At 44.8% G+C, this 20334-nt stretch overlaps 1 protein-coding gene across 1 annotated transcript in view; it reads left to right on the forward strand.

Moving 5' to 3' along the window:
- cog5 (component of oligomeric golgi complex 5) overlaps window positions 1-20334 on the forward strand; it is an 84934-nt gene that overhangs the window by 45288 nt on the left and 19312 nt on the right. Inside the window, exons 8-12 of the mRNA XM_042298068.1 lie at window positions 14245-14404; window positions 14548-14660; window positions 14779-14856; window positions 17291-17372; window positions 19143-19347. Of these exons, the coding sequence (XP_042154002.1) occupies window positions 14245-14404; window positions 14548-14660; window positions 14779-14856; window positions 17291-17372; window positions 19143-19347 (638 nt within the window). The remainder of the gene's footprint in view (window positions 1-14244; window positions 14405-14547; window positions 14661-14778; window positions 14857-17290; window positions 17373-19142; window positions 19348-20334) is intronic.

A 20334-nucleotide genomic window follows, 5' to 3' on the forward strand; every position in this document is an offset into this window, starting at 1 on the left:
TCTCATGCTTTTCTACACATTTTGCCATGAGGCTGAGAGAGAATGTTGGTGTTGTTAAAGCTAATTACCTACAATTCTACACGTTTTGCCATGGGCCAAAGAGCAAAATTACCCGTTTTGTTGCTAATCTGATGCTATTCAACATATTTTGCCATGATACTGAGAGAGATGTTTTAATTTTAAAATCTAATTAAACCGCAAATATAGGTGTGTTGACTGTGATAACGGCACTGGATTATGAGCTGTCTTGTCTGCTATGAAGTGTGTGTGTGTGTGTGTGTGTGTGGGGGGGTGACACTGGTGTCTATCCCTGTTTTAACTCTCTGTAACTGCGATAAAACATCTCCAAAGTGCAGTTTTTATACATATATATATATATCCATATATATATATATATATATATATATCCATAGAAGCACAGTGACATATGCCTCTATGTGGTAACAATGGAAGTGTGGCTTTCAGCGAGTTCTTTAAAAAAAAGTTTTTGCCTTGCATCCCATGAGAGTGAATGTCATTCCAGTTCATCTGAATGTCATTCCAGTTTATCGGAATGTCATTCCCGTACACTGCTTGCTATGAATTCTATCTGATGGTGTTTAGGTGACAAGTTGCTCAATCTGATTGGGTGCTACACCCAGCTGATTGGTTAAGTAGAGACAGGACAAGAGATAATGTCTGTATTAGGCCTACTTTGTATTGTTTGAAGGCACAAAGAACACGCGAGAGAAAGTTCAGGTCGAAAGTATAGCCTTGTCGTTCAGAAACAGCCACTGATCGAAACGACAACAATGAAAACGTGAGTGACGATAATCGCGTATGGATGGGAATAATCTTTATCACACTTAATTTGACAGGTTATTTATGGCATGCTAGTGACGGTTTCATTATTGTTGTGAGCTGACCTTTGAGGTACCACAAAGGAGAGACTGGCGGTGTATGTGTTAATAACGATTGCCCCAGCAGGGCTGATCGGGGAGGATCTGTTTTTTTTTAATGGAACATGTTGCCAGGGTATTACTACATACTGTAGTCTCTTTGCAAGTGTTCAGAAAGTTGAGGAGTCTGTCCTCCTACCAACATCCCTTCATTTAATTGTTGAGACTTTGGGATTGTTCCTCATTACATACAGAGACAGAGCAGAGCTGTTCAAAGCTCCTGGTGTGGCCTGTCAGTAAATGAGGAGAGAGGAGTTGGCTTAAACAAAGTGATATTGTTTCCTCAGTGTAGCTCAGTGTTCTGTGAGGACCAATTTTTCAGCATGTGTTTCTTCTGTGTACCAGCGGGGAGACGAGTGTTCTGTGCTGGAAAAAACCCTTTCCCTCGCTGTTTTACATTACCAGGCCCACTAGTTAACATGTGTTTATAGTTAGAGCTCTGGGTGGAAAGAGAGCAGAACAAACCATTGTGCCTACCTGGTGATTTCTCTATGGAGATATATACTGGTCCACAAGAAAATGTGGGATTTTTCTACCACTTTACACTTGTTTTGTGGTCAGATGTACTGAGTCGGACACTTCTTCCTCCTATGACACAGAATATAATATATGCTATTTAGCAGGTGCTTTTATCCAAAGCAACTTAGTCATACGTGCGTTCATTTTCATATGGGTGGCCCCAGTGGGAATCGACTTACGATCTTGGTGTTGCAAGCACCATACTCTTCCAACTGAGCAGCACATGACCACTTCCTGTTATTTTGGTTCCGGTTCATCTAGCAGAAAGACACTGATTTGTGTCTGTTTGGTGGTAAATGTATGATAATTAATGGGCATAATTTGCTATTGTACACGTCTTGAATATTGAATAGCGTTTTAGCATCTATTCAAACGTTGACCTTTTTTTAGTTTGAATGTCAAATCAAGGGAAACTAATTGCCAGTGATGTTGGGGGAAACATAAGTCACCTCATGCTCAAGTCATTAGCAGACGGCAAGAGGTTTGTCATCGAACAACAACAGAAGCAGCTCAAGATACCATGAATATGACAGTAGTGAGCTATCGTCTCCTCATATTCATTAGTCTATTTATTTGCTATTAATTACTCCAGCAGGCATGTGTGTGTGTGTGTGTGTGTGTGTGTGTGTGTGTGCGTGTGCACGTGCGCGTGCATGCACATTGATGAAGTCCTCATTTTATATTCATATTTGACGATATCACGTCTCCCCCCCCAGCCTTGAAGAAATGAGCCAATTATCTAAGTCTTCTGAGTAGAGTTTGATCCTGTACTGTGATGTCCAGATTGATACCACATGGATTGTTTGTCAAGTGATTTTTGTTTCTTACACTTCTCCAACATTTCCTCTCTCATTGACTCACTTGTGATGCCTCTCTACATGCGCTTGTTTGTGACCTTTTCACTCCTCTGTCATTTTCCCACCCTCTGTCTTCCACCCATCCTCCTCTCCTAAAAAGCGCATTCTTTCTCCTGGTCGTGTGTGCATTTCGTGTCTGTCTTAGTTGTACACAACCAGCCCTAAAAGACTTGAGTAGGCCTTCCTGATGTTTGTTATGGGGTTGCCTTGGTTACGCGGCAGATATTATTTCTCACTTATTTCTGTCTCTTCTGCTTAACAGACTCTCTATTTTCTCTATATCTCTTTTAAAAGCTGTACTTTCATACCTTTTTAAAAAAAATCTCCTTTCCTCCTGAATTATTTAGCGCATTTAACCTCTGTTTTAACTGACGTCAATCTCAGCAATTTAGGGATACAACTTTGTGAGGAACTCCGACAGCTGTAGATTAAGTCAAGGAAAATCATAAGCTCGTTATTGTGTTGTTTGATATTGTTACATCAAAGCAGATTGGACCTTTGTCATCAAACAGACACACAAACTTACAGGAAAGCAAATGTCAGAGTGTACATAACCCACCTACATGTGTCTGAACATTCTCACCCATCCTCTTATCAGCGATTGGTTTGTTTGACAAATACACACCGAGTGTGTGCATGTGTGTGTGTAAATGTCCACTCCCTGGTAAAAGTTATGGACAGTGGGTAATGGTTCAGGCCAACAGGTGTCTGTAGGAAGGAACCAATGAAGTGAAATGATTTGGTTCAGATGGTGTCAAGCGTGTGTGGCGTCAACCAGGTGAGGAGTACAAAGACAAGTGTGTCTTGCCTACAGTCAAGCATGGTGGTGGGAGTGTCATAGTCTGGGGCTGCATGAGTGCTGCCGGCACTGGGGAGCTACAGTTCATTGAGGGGACATTTTCACTTAGGGGTGTACTCACTTTTGTTGCCAGCGGTTTAGACATTAATGGCTGTGTGTTGAGTTATTTTGAGGGGACAGCAAATTTACACTGTTATACAAGCTGTACACTCACTACTTTACATTGTAGCAAAGTGTCATTTCTTCAGTGTTGTCACATGAAAAGATATACTCAAATATTTACAAAAATGTGAGGGGTGTACTCACTTTTGTGATATACTGTGTATACACACACACACACACACACACGCACACACACACGCACACACACACACACACACACACACACACATACTTACAGGAAAGCAAATGTCAGTGTGCCTAACCCACCAACATACAGGTAATTGCCAAAATATAGGAAACACCAATATAAAGTTTCTTAAAAGGGCTTTGGGCCACCACAGCCAAACAGCTTCAATGCACTGTGGCATATATTCTACAAATGACTGGAACTCTATTGACGGGATTCTACACCGTTCTTCCACAAGAAATTCCATCACTTGGTGTTTTGTTGATGGTGGTGTCTCAGTCGCCGCTCCAGAACCTCCCGTAAGTGTTCAATTGGGTTGAGATCTGGTGACTGAGACGGCCACGGCATATGGTTTACATCGTTTTAATGCTCATCAAACCATTCAGTGACCACTCGTGCCCTGTGAATGAAGGCATTGTCATTCTATGGGGACATAGTCATGGTAGGCAAAATAATGGGCAACTGGGCCTGCCCGGCATTTTTATAGATGACCCTAAAACAGACATATGCCCAGTCATGAACCCCATTCAGGACAGACGCCTACTCCATGGGTGGACATCTACCCCAGACAGACATATGCCCAGTCATGGCATACCTATTTGTCATAGGTGTTGTTTGATATTGTTACCTCAAAACACATATTTGTCATAAAACCGAGAGAGAGAGAGAGACACACACACACACACACACACACACACTTACAGGAAAGCAAACGTCAGATGGTACATAACCCACCAGCATGTGTGGAAACCATCTCACCCATCCTCTTATCAGCGATTGGTTTGTTTGACCAATTTCTTGTCATACCCTCTTGAGTGTGAGTGAGTGTGTGTGAATGAGTGAAAGTGAATGTCCACTCAGTGGTAAAAGCTAACAGGGTGTATGGACAGTGGGTAATGATTCAGGCCAACAGGTGTCTCTAGGAAGGAAGTGCAAAGCAGAGGGTTGTCATTCGCGTCGCTGCCTCAGTCTCTCTGACAGGGGGAGCTACCTGGAAGCTGGCTGCAACTACTCCCAGAAGTGCCTTAACACCACTGACCTCAAATCCTCTGGGGAAAATAAAAGAGATCACAAGAGATGACTTGCATTCAATTATTCATTCCAGCAGAGGTAAATGAAAGAGGAATGTTTCTGAGGTTGAGTCAGTCGTCGTCCTTGGTATGCATTCTGTATAATGAATTCCTTATTCAAAGAAAAGCTGTGTGTGTGAATGTATGTGTCTGGTTACAATGCTTCATACTGTTGATGGCTAGGCCCCCTGTAGCTCACATTACAGCTCCTGTAAGCTGCTTTCACTCAAATACCAGTCAAATAGTAAACCTTCCTATCAGGAAGAGACACCCCCCAGCCCACCATCAAATACACACAACCCACCAAACATTAAATGTGTCTTTATTAGAGAAATGTCAATGATTTTTAGAGACCCTCCTCCACAACACATAGGCGCGCGTGCACACCAAAAAACAAACATTAAACCTGCCTGTAATGTTTTAGAAAGAACAAAACCACAAAACATTAAAACATGCCTCTCTCCGAAACAAAATCGAGACACAGCATGCAAAGCCTCTTCTCCATGGTTGCCCACCTTCCTCTAGAGAAACGCATCTAATCTTGTAACCACCAAAATAAGCCTTTCTCACTCCTGTGAATGTGAATATGCCTGCACATATGGCCTGCTATCCTCCTCACTTATAATGAGAAATTGTTGTTTTCTGTGTGATGAGGTACCTTTTTGGATGTCTTCCCTGAGTGTGTGGGATCCAGTACACACCAACCTTGTACTAGCAGCAGGCCCAGCCATAGAGAGATATATTTTAATACTGCGGACCCAGGCCATCTGTAAAGAGGCAGGCTCTGCCGGCTGAATATGTAACACTGTGACCTTGGCTACGTTCATATGTTCAGAATGATTTTTTATTTTACCGGGGCGTCTCTTGAAATGAGAAATGTCGAAGCCATGACAGCAGCCTCACGGTCAGTGCATCACTTTCATGTCAAGGAATAGGCCTAGCAGTGAAGGAAGCCAAGAACCTAGCAAGGTGTTTGTGTTTACTCAGCACTGTGAATATTACAGTCCCTGCCTGGTTTAATGACATCTGACATGGTGTCTATAAGGATGCAGCTGCCTTCCTGACGACAACAATACAGTAATGGTCTGTGAAGGGTGGGTTCTTCCCCTGTACTGTGTGGCTGTGTCTCAAATCAAATCAAACTTTATTTGTCACATGCGATGAATACAAGTGTAGACCTTAACATGAAATGCTTACTTGCAAGCCCTTAACCAACAGTGCAGTTCAAAAGAGTTAAGAAAATATTTAAATATTTATTAATATTTATATTTAAAATAACAATAACGAGGGTATATACAGGGGGTACCAGTACCGAGTCTATGTACGGGTGTACAAGTTAGTAGAGGTCATTTGTACATGTAGGTAGGGGTGAAGTGACTATGCATAGATAATACACAGTGAGTAGCAGCAGTGTACAAACCAAATGGAAGGGGGGGGTTAATGTAAATACCAAAAACGGCACACTACTCCCTACGTAGATCACTACTTTTGACCAGGGCCCGTAGTGCACTATGTAGAAAATAAGGTGCCATTTGGGAAGCAGCCTGTGTATGCTGCCACATGCTCATTAAGACTGAGTGGGGGTATTTTTAGCCTGCTCCTCTCACCTCCCGGTCGACAGCGAAGGTCTCACTACTCCTGGTGTGTGTGTGTGTGTGTGTGTGTGTGTGTGTGTGTGTGTGTGTGTGTGCGCCCAATCAAGCCAAACCAATTAGCCTGATTTTTGTTATGCCGAAAGAGAAAGATCCCCCTCGGCACCTGCTACACTGGGAACAAAAAGTGTTTGTGTATTACCCTGGGGCGAGGCAACGTGAAAACATCTCACACTGGCACTGAGCTGCCACAGAGCCCCAACAGGGCATATACTATGTATTTATTTATATATACAGTGGGGAGAACAAGTATTTGATACACTGCCGATTTTGCAGGTTTTCCTACTTACAAAGCATGTAGAGGTCTGTAATGTTTATCATAGGTACACTTCAACTGTGAGAGACGGAATCTAAAACAAAAATCCAGAAAATCACATTGTATGATTTTTAAGTAATTAATTAGCATTTTATTGCATTACATAAGTATTTGATCACCTACCAACCAGTAAGAATTCCGGCTCTCACAGACCTGTTAGTTTTTCTTTAAGAAGCCCTCCTGTTCTCCACTCATTTTATATATATATATTTGTCCTTCAATCTGCTGTCCAATTTATCCCAAACCCATCTCAATATATATATATATATATATATACCTACTTATTCAATGGTTTTTCTACATTATTTACTATTTTCTACATAGAATAGATTTCAGTGAAGACATCAAAACTGTGAAATAACATATGGAATCATATAGTAATCCAAAAAGTGTTATACAAATCTAAATATATTTTGGCATTCTCTCAACCAGCATCACGAGGAATGCTTTTCCAACAGCCTTGAAGGAGTTCCCACATATGCTGAGCATTTGTTGGCATATTTGTCCTTCAATCTGCTGTCCAATTTATCCCAAACCATCTCAATTGGGTTGAGGTTGGGTGATTGTGGAGGCCAGGTCATCTGATGCAGTACCATCACTCTCCTTCTTGGTCAAATAGCCCTTACACAGCCTGGAGGTGTGTTTTGGGTCATTGTCCATTTAAAAAAGAAATGATAGCCCCACAAAGCGCAAACCAGGTGGGATGGTGTATCGCTGCAGAATTCTGTGGTGGCCGTGCTGGTTAAGTGTGCCTTGAATTCTAAATAAATCACCAACAGTGTCACCAGCAAAGCACCATTACACATCCTCTTCCTTGCTTCACGGTGGGAACCACACATGCAGAGATCATCCGTGTCACAAAGACATGGCCCTTGGAACCAAAAATCTCAAATTGGACTCATCAGAACAAAGGACAGATTTCCACCTGTCTAATGTCCATTGCTCGTGCTTCTTGTCCCAAACATGTCTCTTTTTCTTATTGGTGTCCTTTAATAGTGGTTTCTTTGCAGCAATTCGCCCACGAATGCCTGATTCACACAATATCCTCTAAACAGTTGACTTTAAGATGTGTCTGTTACTTGAACTCTGTGAAGCATTTATTTATGCTGCAACCTGAGGTGCAGTTAACTCTAATGAGCTTATCCTCTACAGCAGAGGTAACTCTGGGTCTTCCTTTCCTGTGGCGGTCCTCATGAGAGCCAGTTTCATCATAGCGCTTGATGGTTTTTGCGACATCACTTGAAGAAACTTTAAAAGTTCTTGACATTTTCTGGATTGACTGACCTTCATGTCTTATTAAAGGAATGATGGACTGTCATTTCTCTTTGCTTATTGCTTATTGGAGCTGTTCTTGCCATAACATGGGTTTGGTATTTTACCAAATATGGCTTTCTTCTGTATTTTTTTAAATGTTGTTTTTAATTTCACCTTTATTTAACCAGGTAGGCAAGTTGAGAACAAGTTCTCATTTACAATTGCAACCTGGCCAAGATAAAGCAAAGCAGTTCGACACACACAACAACACAGAGTTAAACATGGAGTAAAATAAACATACAGTCAATAATACAGCAGAAAAATAAGTCTATATACAATGTGAGCAAATGAGGTGAGATGGGAGGTAAAGGCAAAAAAGGGCCATGGTGTCGCAGTAAATACAATATAGCAAGTAAAACACTGGAATTGTAGATTTGAAGTGGAAGAATGTGCAAAGTAGAGAGATGAATAATGGGGTGCAAAGGAGCAAAATAAATAAATAAATACAGTAGGGGGGGGAGAAAGTTGTTTGGGCTAAATTATAGATGGGCTATGTACAGGTGCAGTAATCTGTGAGCTGCTCTGACAGCTGGTGCTTAAAGCTAGTGAGGGAGATAAGTGTTTCCAGTTTCAGAGATTTTTGTAGTTCGTTCCAGTCATTGGCAGCAGAGAACTGGAAGGAGAGGCGGCCAAAGGAAGAATTGGTTTTGGGGGGTGACCAGAGAGATATACCTGCGGGAGCCCGTGCTACAGGTGGGTGCTGCTATGGTGACCAGCGAGCTGAGATAAGGGGGGACTTTACCTAGCAGGGTCTTGTAGATGACCTGGAGCCAGTGGGTTTGGCGACGAGTATGAAGCGAGGGCCAGCCAACGAGAGCGTACAGGTCGCAGTCGTGGGTAGTATATGGGGCTTTGGTGACTAAACGGGTGGCACTGTGAAGACTGTATCCAATTTATTGAGTTGGGTATTGGAGGCTATTTTGTAAATGACATCGCCGAAGTCGAGGATCGGTAGGATGGTCAGTTTTACAAGGGCAGCATGAGTGAAGGATGCTTTGTTGCGAAATAGGAAACCAATTCTAGATTTAACTTTGGTTTGGAGATGTTTGATGTGAGTGACACCTGGGTATTTGTAGTTGTCCTTATATTCTAAGTCAGAACCGTCCAGATTAGTGATGTTGGCTGGGCGGGCAGGTACAGGCAGCGATCGGTTGAAGAGCATGCATTTAGTTTTACTTGTATTTAAGAACAATTGGAGGCAACGGAAGGAGAGTTGTATGGCATTGAAGCTCATCTGGAGGGTTGTTAACAAAGTGTCCAAAGAAGGGCCAGAAGTATACAGAATGGTGTCATCTGTGTAGAGGTGGATCAGAGACTCACCAGCAGCAAGAGCGACATCATTGATGTTTACAGAGAAGAAAGTCGGTCCAAGAATTGAACCCTGAGACACCCCCATAGAGACTGCCAGAGGCCCGGACAACAGGCCCTCCGATTTGACACATTGAACTCTATCAGAGAAGTAGTTGGTGAACCAGGCGAGGCAATCATTTGAGAAACCAAAGCTATCGAGTCTGCCGATGAGGATGTGGTGATTGACAGAGTCGAAAGCTTTGGCCAGATCAATGAATACGGCTGCACAGTATTGTTTCTTATCAATGGCGGTTAAGATATCGTTTAGGACCTTGAGCGTGGCTGAGGTGCACCCATGACCAGCTCTGAAACCAGATTGTATAGCGGAGAAAGTATGGTGGGATTCGAAAAGGTTGGTAATCTGTTTGTTGACTTGGCTTTCGAAGACCTTAGAAAGGCAGGGTAGGATAGATATAGGTCTGTAGCAGTTTGGGTCAAGAGTGTCCCCCCCTTTGAAGAGGGGGATTACCGCAGCTGCTTTCCAATCTTTGGGAATCTCAGACGACACTAAAGAGAGTTTGAACAGGCTAGTAATATGGGTTGCAACAATTTTGGCAGATAATTTTAGAAAGAAAGGGTCCAGATTGTCTAGCCCGGCTGATTTGTAGGGGTCCAGATTTTGCAGCTCTTTCAGAACATCAGCTGACTGGATTTTGGAGAAGGAGAAATGGGGCAGGCTTGGGCGAGTTGCTGTGGGGGGTGCAGTGCTGTTGACTGGGGTAGGAGTAGCCAGTTGGAAAGCATGGCCAGCCGTAGAAAAAAGCTTCTTGAAATTCTCAATTATAGTGGATTTATCAGTGGTGACAGTGTTTCCTATCCTCAGTGCAGTGGGCAGCTGGGAGGAGGTGTTCTTATTCTCCATGGACTTTACAGTGTCCCAGAACGTTTTTGAGTTTGTGTTACAGGAAGCAAATTTCTGCTTGAAAAAGCTAGCCTTGGCTTTTCTAACTGCCTGTATATATTAGTTTCTAGCTTCCCTGAAAAGTTGCATATCACGGGGGCTGTTCGATGCTAATGCAGAACGCCATAGGATGTTTTTGTGTTGGTTAAGGGCAGTCTGGTCTGGAGGGAACCAAGGGCTATATCTGTTCCTGGTTCTAAATTTCATGAATGGGGCATGCTTATTTAAGATGGTGAGGAAGGCATTTTTTTTTTTAAATAACCAGGCATCCTCTACTGACGGGATGAGGTCAATATCCTTCCAGGATACCCCAGCCAGGTCGATTAGAAAGGTGATTGAAGTGTTTCAGGGAGCGTTTGATAGTGATGAGTGGAGGTCGTTTGACCGCTGACCCATTACGGAAGCAGGCAATGAGGCAGTGATCGCTGAGATCTTGTTTGAAAACAGCAGAGGTGTATTTAGAGGGCAAGTTGATTAGGATGATATCTATGAGGGTGCCCGTGTTTACGGCTTTGGGGTGGTACCTGGTAGGTTAATTGATCATTTGAGTGAGATTGGGGACATCAATCTTAGATTGTAGGATGGCTGGGGTGTTAAGCATGTTCCAGTTTAGGTCGCCTAGCAGCACAAGCTCTGAAGATAGATGGGGGGCAATCAGTTCACATATGGTGTCCAGAGCACAGCTGGGGGCAGAGGGTGGTCTATAGCAGGTGGCAACGGTGAGAGACTTGTTTTTAGAGAGGTGGATTTTTAAAAGTAGAAGTTCAAATTGTTTGGGTACAGACCTGGATAGTAGGACAGAACTCTGCAGGCTATCTCTGCAGTAGATTGCAACACCGCCCCCTTTGGCCGTTCTATTTTGTCTGAAAATCTTGTAGTTAGGGATGAAGATTTTAGAATTTTTGGTGGTCTTCCTAAGCTTGGATTCAGACACGGCTAGAACATCCGGTTTGGCAGAGTGTGCTAAAGCAGTGAATAAAACAAACTTAGGGAGGAGGCTTCTAATGTTAACATGCATGAAACCAAGGCTAATACGGTTACAGAAGTCATCAAAAGAGAGCGCCTGGGGAATAAGAGTGGAGCTAGGCACTGCAGGGCCTGGATTCACCTCTACATCACCAGAGGAAAAGAGCAGGAGTAGGATAAGGGTATGGCTAAAAGCTTTGAGAATTGGTCATCGAGAACGTTCGGAACAGAGTAAAAGGAGGTTTCTGGGGGCGATAAAATAGCTTCAAGGTATAATGTACAGACAAAGGTATGGTAGGATGTGAATACAGTGGAGGTAATAGTCACACAGCTAGCTAGCTACGAGATCCAGGCGTAAATGTCCAGAGCTTTTTGTTGAAATCCGGGGATATGGAGAGAAAAATAGGTCCGGTATGTTCTGGTCTGAGTCGCGTTGTACAAAACTGAGTTCCAATGCGAAAACCACTGCTGACCCAAAAGAACTTAAAGGCTTGTCTCACTTTTGCAAAACATCTTGATGATCCCCAAGACTTTTGGGTAAATATTCTGTGGACTGACGAGACAAAAGTTGTGCGTCCCGTTACATCTGGCGTAAAAGTAACACAGCATTTCAGAAAAAGAACATCATACAAACAGTCAAATATGGTGGTGGTAGTGTGATGGTCTCGGGCTGCTTTGCTGCTTCAGGACCTGGACCACTTGCTGTGATTGATGGAACCATGAACCATTCTGCTCTCTACCAAAAAAATCCTGAAGGAGAATTTCCGGCCACCAGTTCATGACCTCAAGCTAAAGTGCCCTTGGGTTCTGCAGCAGGACAATGATCCAAAACACACCAGCAAGTCCACCTCTGAATGGCTTAAAAAAAATGAAGGTTTTGGAGTGGCCTAGTCAAAGTCTGGACTTGAATCCGATTGAGATGCTGTGGCGTGACCTTAAAAAGGCGGTTCATGCTCAAAAACCCTCCAATGTGGCTGAATTAAAACAATTCTGCAAAGAAGAGTGGGCCAGAATTCCTCCACAGCGATGTGAAAGACTCATTGCCAGTTATCGCAAACACTTGATTGCAGTTGTTACTGCTGAGGCTGGCACAACCAGTTATTAGGTTTAGAGGGCTATTACCTTTTCACATAGGGCCATGAAGGTTCGGATAGCTTTTTTACCTTATAATCATCACTTAAAAACTGCATTTTGTGTTTACTTTGGTTATCTTTGTGTAATATTTAAATTTGTTTGATGATTTGAAACATTTAGGTGTGACAAATGTGCAAAAAAATAAGAAATCAGGAAAGGGGCAAATACTTTTTCACAGCACTGATATATATATATATATATATGTGTATCCATCATGGCCAAAAGTATGTCGGCATGCCTTCTAATTTGTGAATTTGGCTATTTCAGCCACACCCGTTTGCGGACAGAGCTGCTGTTAATGTGAAGTGGAAACATCTAGGAGCAACAACGGCTCAGCTGCTCAGTGGCAGGCTACACAAGCTCACAGAACGGCACTGCCGAGTGCTGACGTGCTAAAAATGGTCTGTCCTTGGTTGCAACACTCACTGCTGGGTTCCAAACTGCCTCTGGAAGCAACTTCAGCACAATAACTGTTTGTCGGGAGCTTCGTTAAATGGGTTTCCATGGCCAAGCAGCCAAGCGTTTCCATGGCCGAGCACACAAGCCTAAGATTACCATGCGCAACGCCAAGTGTTGGCTGGAGTGGTGTAAAGCTCGCCGCCGTTGGACTCTGTAGCAGTGAAAACTCGTTCTCTGGAGTGATGAATCAAGCTTCACCTTTTGGCAGTCCGATGGACGAATCTGGCTTTGGTGGATGCCAGGAGAAGGCTACCTGCCTCTGCATAGTGCAAACTGTGAAGGTTGGTGGAGGAGGAATAATGCTCTGGGGCTGTTTTTCATGGTTTGGGCTAGTCCCGTTAGTTCCAGTGAAGGGAAATCTTAACGCAACAGCACACAATGACATTGTAGACGTTTCTGCGCTTCCAACTTCCAATAGTTTTGAGAAGGCCCTTTCCTGTTTCAGCATGACAATGCCCCCATGCACAAAGCGAGGTCCATATGGAAATGGTTTGTTGAGATCGGTGTGGAATAACTTGACTGGCCTGCACAGAGCCCTGTATTTCTACACACACACACACACACACACACACCTACCCACCTGACCCGGACGGACGCTGCAGAGCTCACACTCGCAAAGAACTGATCAAATATCGCCCCTCATCAGTTAGTGTATTTCTGTGTGTGTCATGCACGGACGCATCCTTTTTATCCACAGCAAACTCTTTGGCATTAGAAATACTGCGTCATGGCTTTGGACATGATAACAGCATGGTTTACTCAACACCTGTGTCACCCTATTGACCAATCCAAGGACTGCAGACATGAGACATATAGTGTCACGCCTTCCAGACGGCTGGGGTCGAGGCTCCATGACAGGGTCTTGACATTATCACATCCACCAGCTGACACCTCACTGGGCCGTGAGCTCTGGCGCTGGCTTCCTGATTATGACCCAGCTGGAGCTGACTTTAGGGGCAGTTTCCTAAATGGCCCTGAGTTAGGAATGGAGAGAGTTGAAACTGTGTTTCCAAGAACTCGTTAGGCCAGAGAAATGAGATGGAGAGGGAGGGAGCTAGAAGACTGGGGTCTGACCTCAATCTCTGTTTCATGTGTGCAACAGCGAGGAGAGAGGGGAGGGAGAGATGGGGTGGGTGTGAGTGGTTTCTGGATGATGGTGAACAAAGCTCCTATTAGTCCTGAGTGCTTGTTCCTTAATAAGAGCTGCTATCAGACCCTACTAGTAATTACTCACACACAACCATGCACGCACACACACTTACACAGAGAAATGTCCGAGTACTTGCGTATCCTGATCTTTTCCCGTTAACTGAGGAGAATTGTTGAATATGACCCATTTTTTTAGACCACCCCCTCCCTTCCGTATAGTGACGTCAATCGTCTGAACTTGTGTGTGTGTCGGTACGTGTGTTTCTCTGCTATTCCAGAGTGTGAGGTGCACTCCATTCTGTGTGTCTATCCAGTCAGTAGAAGTATGTCTGACGTGTATTTAGTTGGTTGATTGGACTCCACTGTGCTCCAAGACTGACTGTCTCAGACTAGATAGGGTTGGAGTTGAATAACTGAACCTGACACACACGCACACACCAACTGTCTCCTCTCCTCTGTGTCCCCATGTAGAACCCGACCCAGGTCGGCACGGCCCTCCAGGTGTTCTATAACCTGGGCAGTCTGAGGGAGACCATCAGTGGGGTGGTGGAGGGCTACCGGACCACCATACAGGACAACGTCACCACCGCCCTGGACATCAAGGGACTCACCCAGCCCACTGGCAACAGAGGTAGGCGGGGGTGAGAGTTAGGGGGTGAGGAAAATAGTGTTTCAGTTTTGGTACTCTTGTCCTGTGTAACTTTTTCACCCGTGTGTGTGTGTGTGTGTGTGTGTGTGTGTGTGTGTGTGTGTGTGTGTGTGTGTGTGTGTCAGGTGCGCCAGGCAGAGCGGTGATGCCAACCCCAGGTAACACGGCAGCGTTCCGAGCTGCTCTCTGGACAAACCTAGAGAAACTCATGGACCAGATCTGTGCCGCTTGCGGACAGGTATGCCTTTACCTTTGCAGATATTTTAAAAGTAAATGTGCACATTTTTACCTGCTGAAGTAGAATAATGTACCTAGTCAGGGAGTACGGAGTTAACATGTAACCTCTCTGTGTTTAGGTGCAACACCTCCAGAAGGTCCTGACGAAGAAGAGAGACCCTGTCACTCACGTCTGCTTCATCAGTGAGATCATTAAGGTGAGACGCCATGTCCTCATAAAAGGTCCGTGTGTTCTTGCCCCTGAACTGTCATCAGCACACCCTTCCACAACATCTATTCCTCTACTACCGGGGCGGCAGGTCGCCTAGTGGTTAGAGCGTTGGACTTGTAACTGAAAGGTTGCAAGATCGAATCCCCGAGCTGACAAGTTAAAAATATGTAATTCTGCCACTGAACAAGGCAGTTAACTCACTGTTCCTAGGCTGTCATTTGAAAATAAGAATATGTTCTTAACTGACTTGCCTAGTTAAATAAAGGTAAAATAAAAAACATTTAAACTCTTGTCAGTATCATTCTCTTCTCTTTTGCCTTCCCCTGCCTACCTCTTTCCCCTCCTCTGTCCCTCTGTCCCTCTCCCATTCCCCTCTCCATCCTGATCGGTCCGTTACTTGGGCCTGTCCTGAACCAGACCTACCCAGGCTTTATTGACTCTTGCTTGCATCAGCAGAATGCTAGGCTGTTAAGCAGAACAGCTTGGAGGGACTTGAGTTATCTAATACAAGCTGAAAGAGATTCAGCTGTGCCGATTTTCTTTCTTACAGGAGCATAGACCTCTTAATTTGCTCCCGCTCCTCTCTTTCTCTCCCTTCCTTCCTCACTCGCTCTGCTTCTATTCCCCCACCCTCTCGTTCCCGCCGTTGTCACGCTCCACAGTCCTATAATTGTCCTTTTATATTCAGGACAGCAGTCGACCTATTAGCAGCTTGCACCAATTAAGATCTAATGTGTGTGCGCATGCCTGTGTACGTATGTTTAGAAGTAGGGCATACACATGGTCTGGTCTGTTTTGTGTTGGTTTAAAATTAGCAGGGTGACATTGATGGACTGTGTGTCTCCATTCTCTTTGTGTTGGGCCACAGGACAATGTAAAACAAGAGGGGGGCAAAGTATGGCCCTCCGGGCACTTCAATCTGGCCCGCGAGACATTACATTTTTTTTTTTAAATATGAATAATAATTTATTTTTAAACTCAAACATTTTTACACTTTTTTTTTTTCTCCCCAATTTTGTGATACCCAATTGGTAGTTACAGTCTTGTTCCATCACTTCAACTCCCGTACGGACTCAGGAGAGGCGAAGGTCGAGAGCCGTGCATCCTCCGAAACACGACCCAGCCAGGCCCCCACACTGCTTCTTGACACAATGTCCACTTAACCCGGAACGCAGTCGCACCAATGTGTCGGAGGAAACACCGTACACCTGGCGACCGTGTCAGCGTGCATGCGCCCGGCCCGCCACAGCAGTCGCTAGAGCGCAATGGAACAGGGAAATCTCGGCCTGCCCAAACCCTCTCCTAACCCAGACGATGCTGGGCCAATTGTGCGCCGCCTCATGGGTCTCCCAGTCACGGCCAACTGTGACACAGCCTGGGAACAAACCCGGGTCTGTAGTGATGCGTCAATCACTGCGACGCAGTACCTTAGACCGCTACGCCACTCAGGATGCCCCCGCAAATTGATTTTAACAAACAAAAAAATTTCCCCCAAAAAATGCGTCCCTCCGTTGAATTTCAAAATCCCGATGTGGCCCTCGAGCCAAAAAGTTTCCCCACCCCTGGTGCAGAACATGGAGCAAAGTAGGCCTAGTTTACTTTAGTTTCTGAGAGACACGGCCATTCAATAATTGAAATTCACCCTTCGAAGACACACTAATCTGCTACTAGCATCTATGTGTGTGTGTGTGTGTGTGTGCATGCCTGTGTGTCCTTCTCCACTGATTAGCAGTGATTATATTAGGAGGCGAGGAGGGCCACGTTGATGGAGGGATGTGGTGACACACTCCCCCTTCATATGTCTTTGTTTTGATTAGACTTTCCCCTCCCTCTCTACTTTCACTTCCGTCGTGTGTATGTGTGTGTTTAGTAAACTGTGTGTGTGTGTGTGTGTGTGTGTGTGTGTGTGTGTGTTTTTGAGTGTTCATGCGTGTGTGTGTGTATGTGTCAGTGTTTGCATTTACGTTTGTGTGTGTGTTTAAAAATGGCACTCACCACCCTATCTAGTCAGTGTGTATTCCCTGTGTTACAAGACTCCTATTTGAGTCAGATGTGTGTACTAGCTCTGCATGCTTCAGAGGAGTGGACCCTCATTAGTGGACAAACCTCCTCAGCCCATCGTAAGACGCCCTGCTATGACTTGTCATTATGGTGATGAGCTGTCATTGTTGTCCACTGTGATGGTTATGGCACAGCACGGTGTGTGTGTGTGTGTGTTTCTAGCTGATTTGCAGTGTGATAAATGTGTGCGGCGATAGCAGCATCTGGTGTGGCTGAGGATCACACTGGTAGATAATGATGATAATGACAGTCACCCTGCCCTTCTGCCTGTTGGGCGCAGACTGCAGTCATCGCAGCCCTGTGTGTGTGTGTCTCCTTGTGTGACTCTCTGTTCAGTTGTTTCTCTCTTCTCTCGGCAGGACGGCCAGCCTGATATCCTCTACACGTTTTGGAGTGATGTCACACACACTCTCTCGGTGGAGTTCCAGAGAGCTACGGCTGGTGAGGCTACAGAGCAATGTCTGTTTCACAGAGTAACGCTGATGCACCCTAGTAGCAGTGTGTGTGTGTGCTTACTCTCTCTCTGGGTCTCGCTCTCTCTCTCTCTCTCTCTCTCTCTCTCTCTCTCCCTCTTACGTTTCTCTTCGTTTTCTCTCTTTTAGCCATAGCGTTATGCCACCTGCAAATAATGCTGTACCTGCGTGTGTGTGTGTGTGTGTGTGTGTGTGTGTGTGTGTGTGTGTGTGTGTGTGTGTGTGTGTGTGTGTGTGTGTGTGTGTGTGTGTGTGTGTGTGTGTGTGTCAGCGGTACAGCACAAACAGTGGGCCATCACTCTTCCCTTCGCCTAAAAACCCTAAACGCCCCTCCATGTCCCATCCCAACCACTGCGGGGTATGATTACACCTCTCTGGTGATATATAACCCCTTTTCAGACAGGACAGGATCTATAAACACATACAGACACACTCGCACACCCCTTCTTTAATTTATACCCCGCCATGGGACAGGCCCTATAAAAGGTGGAGAGACAACCCAACAGCATCCATCCACACACACCGCAGAGAAAAGTTTCCGCCCCCTCCTTATCATACAGTAAGTGTGCCATTTCACCAGAAGGGATAAATGTCAGTAGATTTAGATGAGAGTAAAAGAGCGGCGCGTTTGGTTCCTGTGGTGCTGTTAACTCTATTTCCACACAACGATCTGTGGGCTGCCTACCTACAGGATCTGTTGACTGCGTATGGAGCTGTTTCTAAAAACTCTTATAGACGCCGTTGCCGTTTCTGCTGCCGAGATCTGTATCTAATGCCCTGGTGGTGAGAGAGACTCGAGAACATTGACTGATAGCGGATGACGTGAAAAGGATACGAAGGGAAAATGTCCACAACACAACCTATACAAAGTGTTCTCTTGGCAGGGTAAAGAAAGAGCGAAGTCAAGCTATGATCCAGTCACCATCACCCTAATCATTACGTGTGTCTTTGCCATGTCGTGAAGCCCACAGCAGCCTGCCTTGGACGAATCCGTGTCTATTGATCCCTGCTCTAACACAGTACAGTGTTATCACCTGTTAATGATGCTCCTCATTCACTCTCACTGGTCAATACGGAGTTAATCCGCACAGGCCCAGTATATCTCTCCTTCCTCGCTCTCTCTCTGTCTTTGTCTCGCTGGCTCTCTCTTTCTCTCTCTCTATCCATCTGTCTCTGTACCAGTGCCCTGCACTCCTCCAAATATTCTTCAATTTTGTTCCTCTTATTCTTTCTCTTATGGTGAAATAACCTTTTGGTTCAATTAGCATATGTAAATATACAAGAGCCTGAAAGTACTTCAGTTCAAACCTGTATGAATCATTATAAAACACTATATTATGCATTCACCAAATCAATCTACATTAAAACAATCTGCATATCATCCCTTAACGAGCAACAAATCACTCGCAAAGTCAGGTAATTAACATAATAATGAGCGGGAAAATGTCACCATTTATTTTATTTTGCTTTATTTTGATCAGGATAGTCTTTCTGTTTCAGTCTCATCCCTTCATCCATGTTCTAGTCTGGTAATCAGGGATAATGTGATGTTTCTAGTTCACGGGAGCAGAAAGACTGTTAGTGTGCATCAAAGCAGATGTTTACCTTTGCAGTCATTAAAACACAGAAGGTGACATTTTACGGCTCCACTCTTCTGCTCGTCCTCCTTCCCATCCTTCTCTTTTTGTGACCTCCTCCTCACCCCTACACCGTTCTCGTTCTCTCTCTCCCTCTCCAGCCTCATCCTTCCTCAAGCAGGCATTAGAGGGAGAGTACCCTAAGCTTCTCCGTCTCTATAACGACCTGTGGCGTCGGCTGCAGCAGTACAGCTCCAGCATCCAGGGGGTGATATCGAGCAGCGCAGGGCTGGACACCGCCATGGACCTGCCCACCACAGAGATGGACAACCAGGACCTTTTCACACAAACCAAACACGACTACGAGTGAGTCTGAAGTGAACGAATACACACACACACACTCTCTCGGCTTTGCTACAGTATGCAGTCTGCCTCTTCACATCCTACTCAATGATCGACCGGTTCGGGATGAGTCTCTCTCTCTCTCACACACACACACACACACACACACACACAGCCTTACCTTGACTAACCAGTGTGGGATTTGACCCAGCTTGCTGTGATTGACAGAAAAGATTTCAGTATGAAGATTCTCTCTCACACACACATTCCTTGATACGTGGTGAATCTCAGAATGTAAAGTCTCTATCTCTTTATACAGAGTACTAAAGCTGTAGGAGAGTTTAAATATGGGAGACCACTAGCAATTAAAACAAACCACAGAACCGGTCACAGCCAGCACACTGATTGGTATGCATGGATGGAGCAGAACGTAAACGTCCATTAAACCTACTATATTTTAGAGTGCTCAGTGATGGGGGAGGAGGGGGCGAGTTAGAGATAAAGTGTGTATGTGTGTGGGCAGAGTGCCAGAAAGAGTGAAAGAAGGGGGAGAGATAAAGCTTTTCCAAAGGCCTCCAGTGTGAGTGTATAAGAAGTAGTTGAATGAAGTCACGGAGGGCAGTAGCTATCTGACGGGAGCAAGCTATATGGCACCTCTCTGAGGAGAGACAGGGCTTTGTAGTGGAGAGAACAGAGAACGATCGAAGGACAGTTGAAGAAAACGATTGATAAAGAAACGTCAACATCAGAGTTTTATAGAGTCCTGCTGGACCAGACTCACCCTCCCATTGCCCTGGTCAAAAGTAGTGCACTAAATAGGGAATAGGGTAGGGCTGACCCCATTTAGTCGATTGTTTGGTCGATAGGCTGTTGGTCGCCCGATATATTACATTTTTTGTTGTTGAGCATTGACAAATATATACAAAAACTGTTATGGCACATGAGACACTGGTATGATTCACGCCTGTCTGATTGGACTAATCCATTGCAGAGGCCGCGGGGATGGCACAC

This window comes from Oncorhynchus tshawytscha, linkage group LG15 (assembly GCF_018296145.1).
Source record: "Oncorhynchus tshawytscha isolate Ot180627B linkage group LG15, Otsh_v2.0, whole genome shotgun sequence".
NCBI lineage: Eukaryota > Metazoa > Chordata > Actinopteri > Salmoniformes > Salmonidae > Oncorhynchus > Oncorhynchus tshawytscha.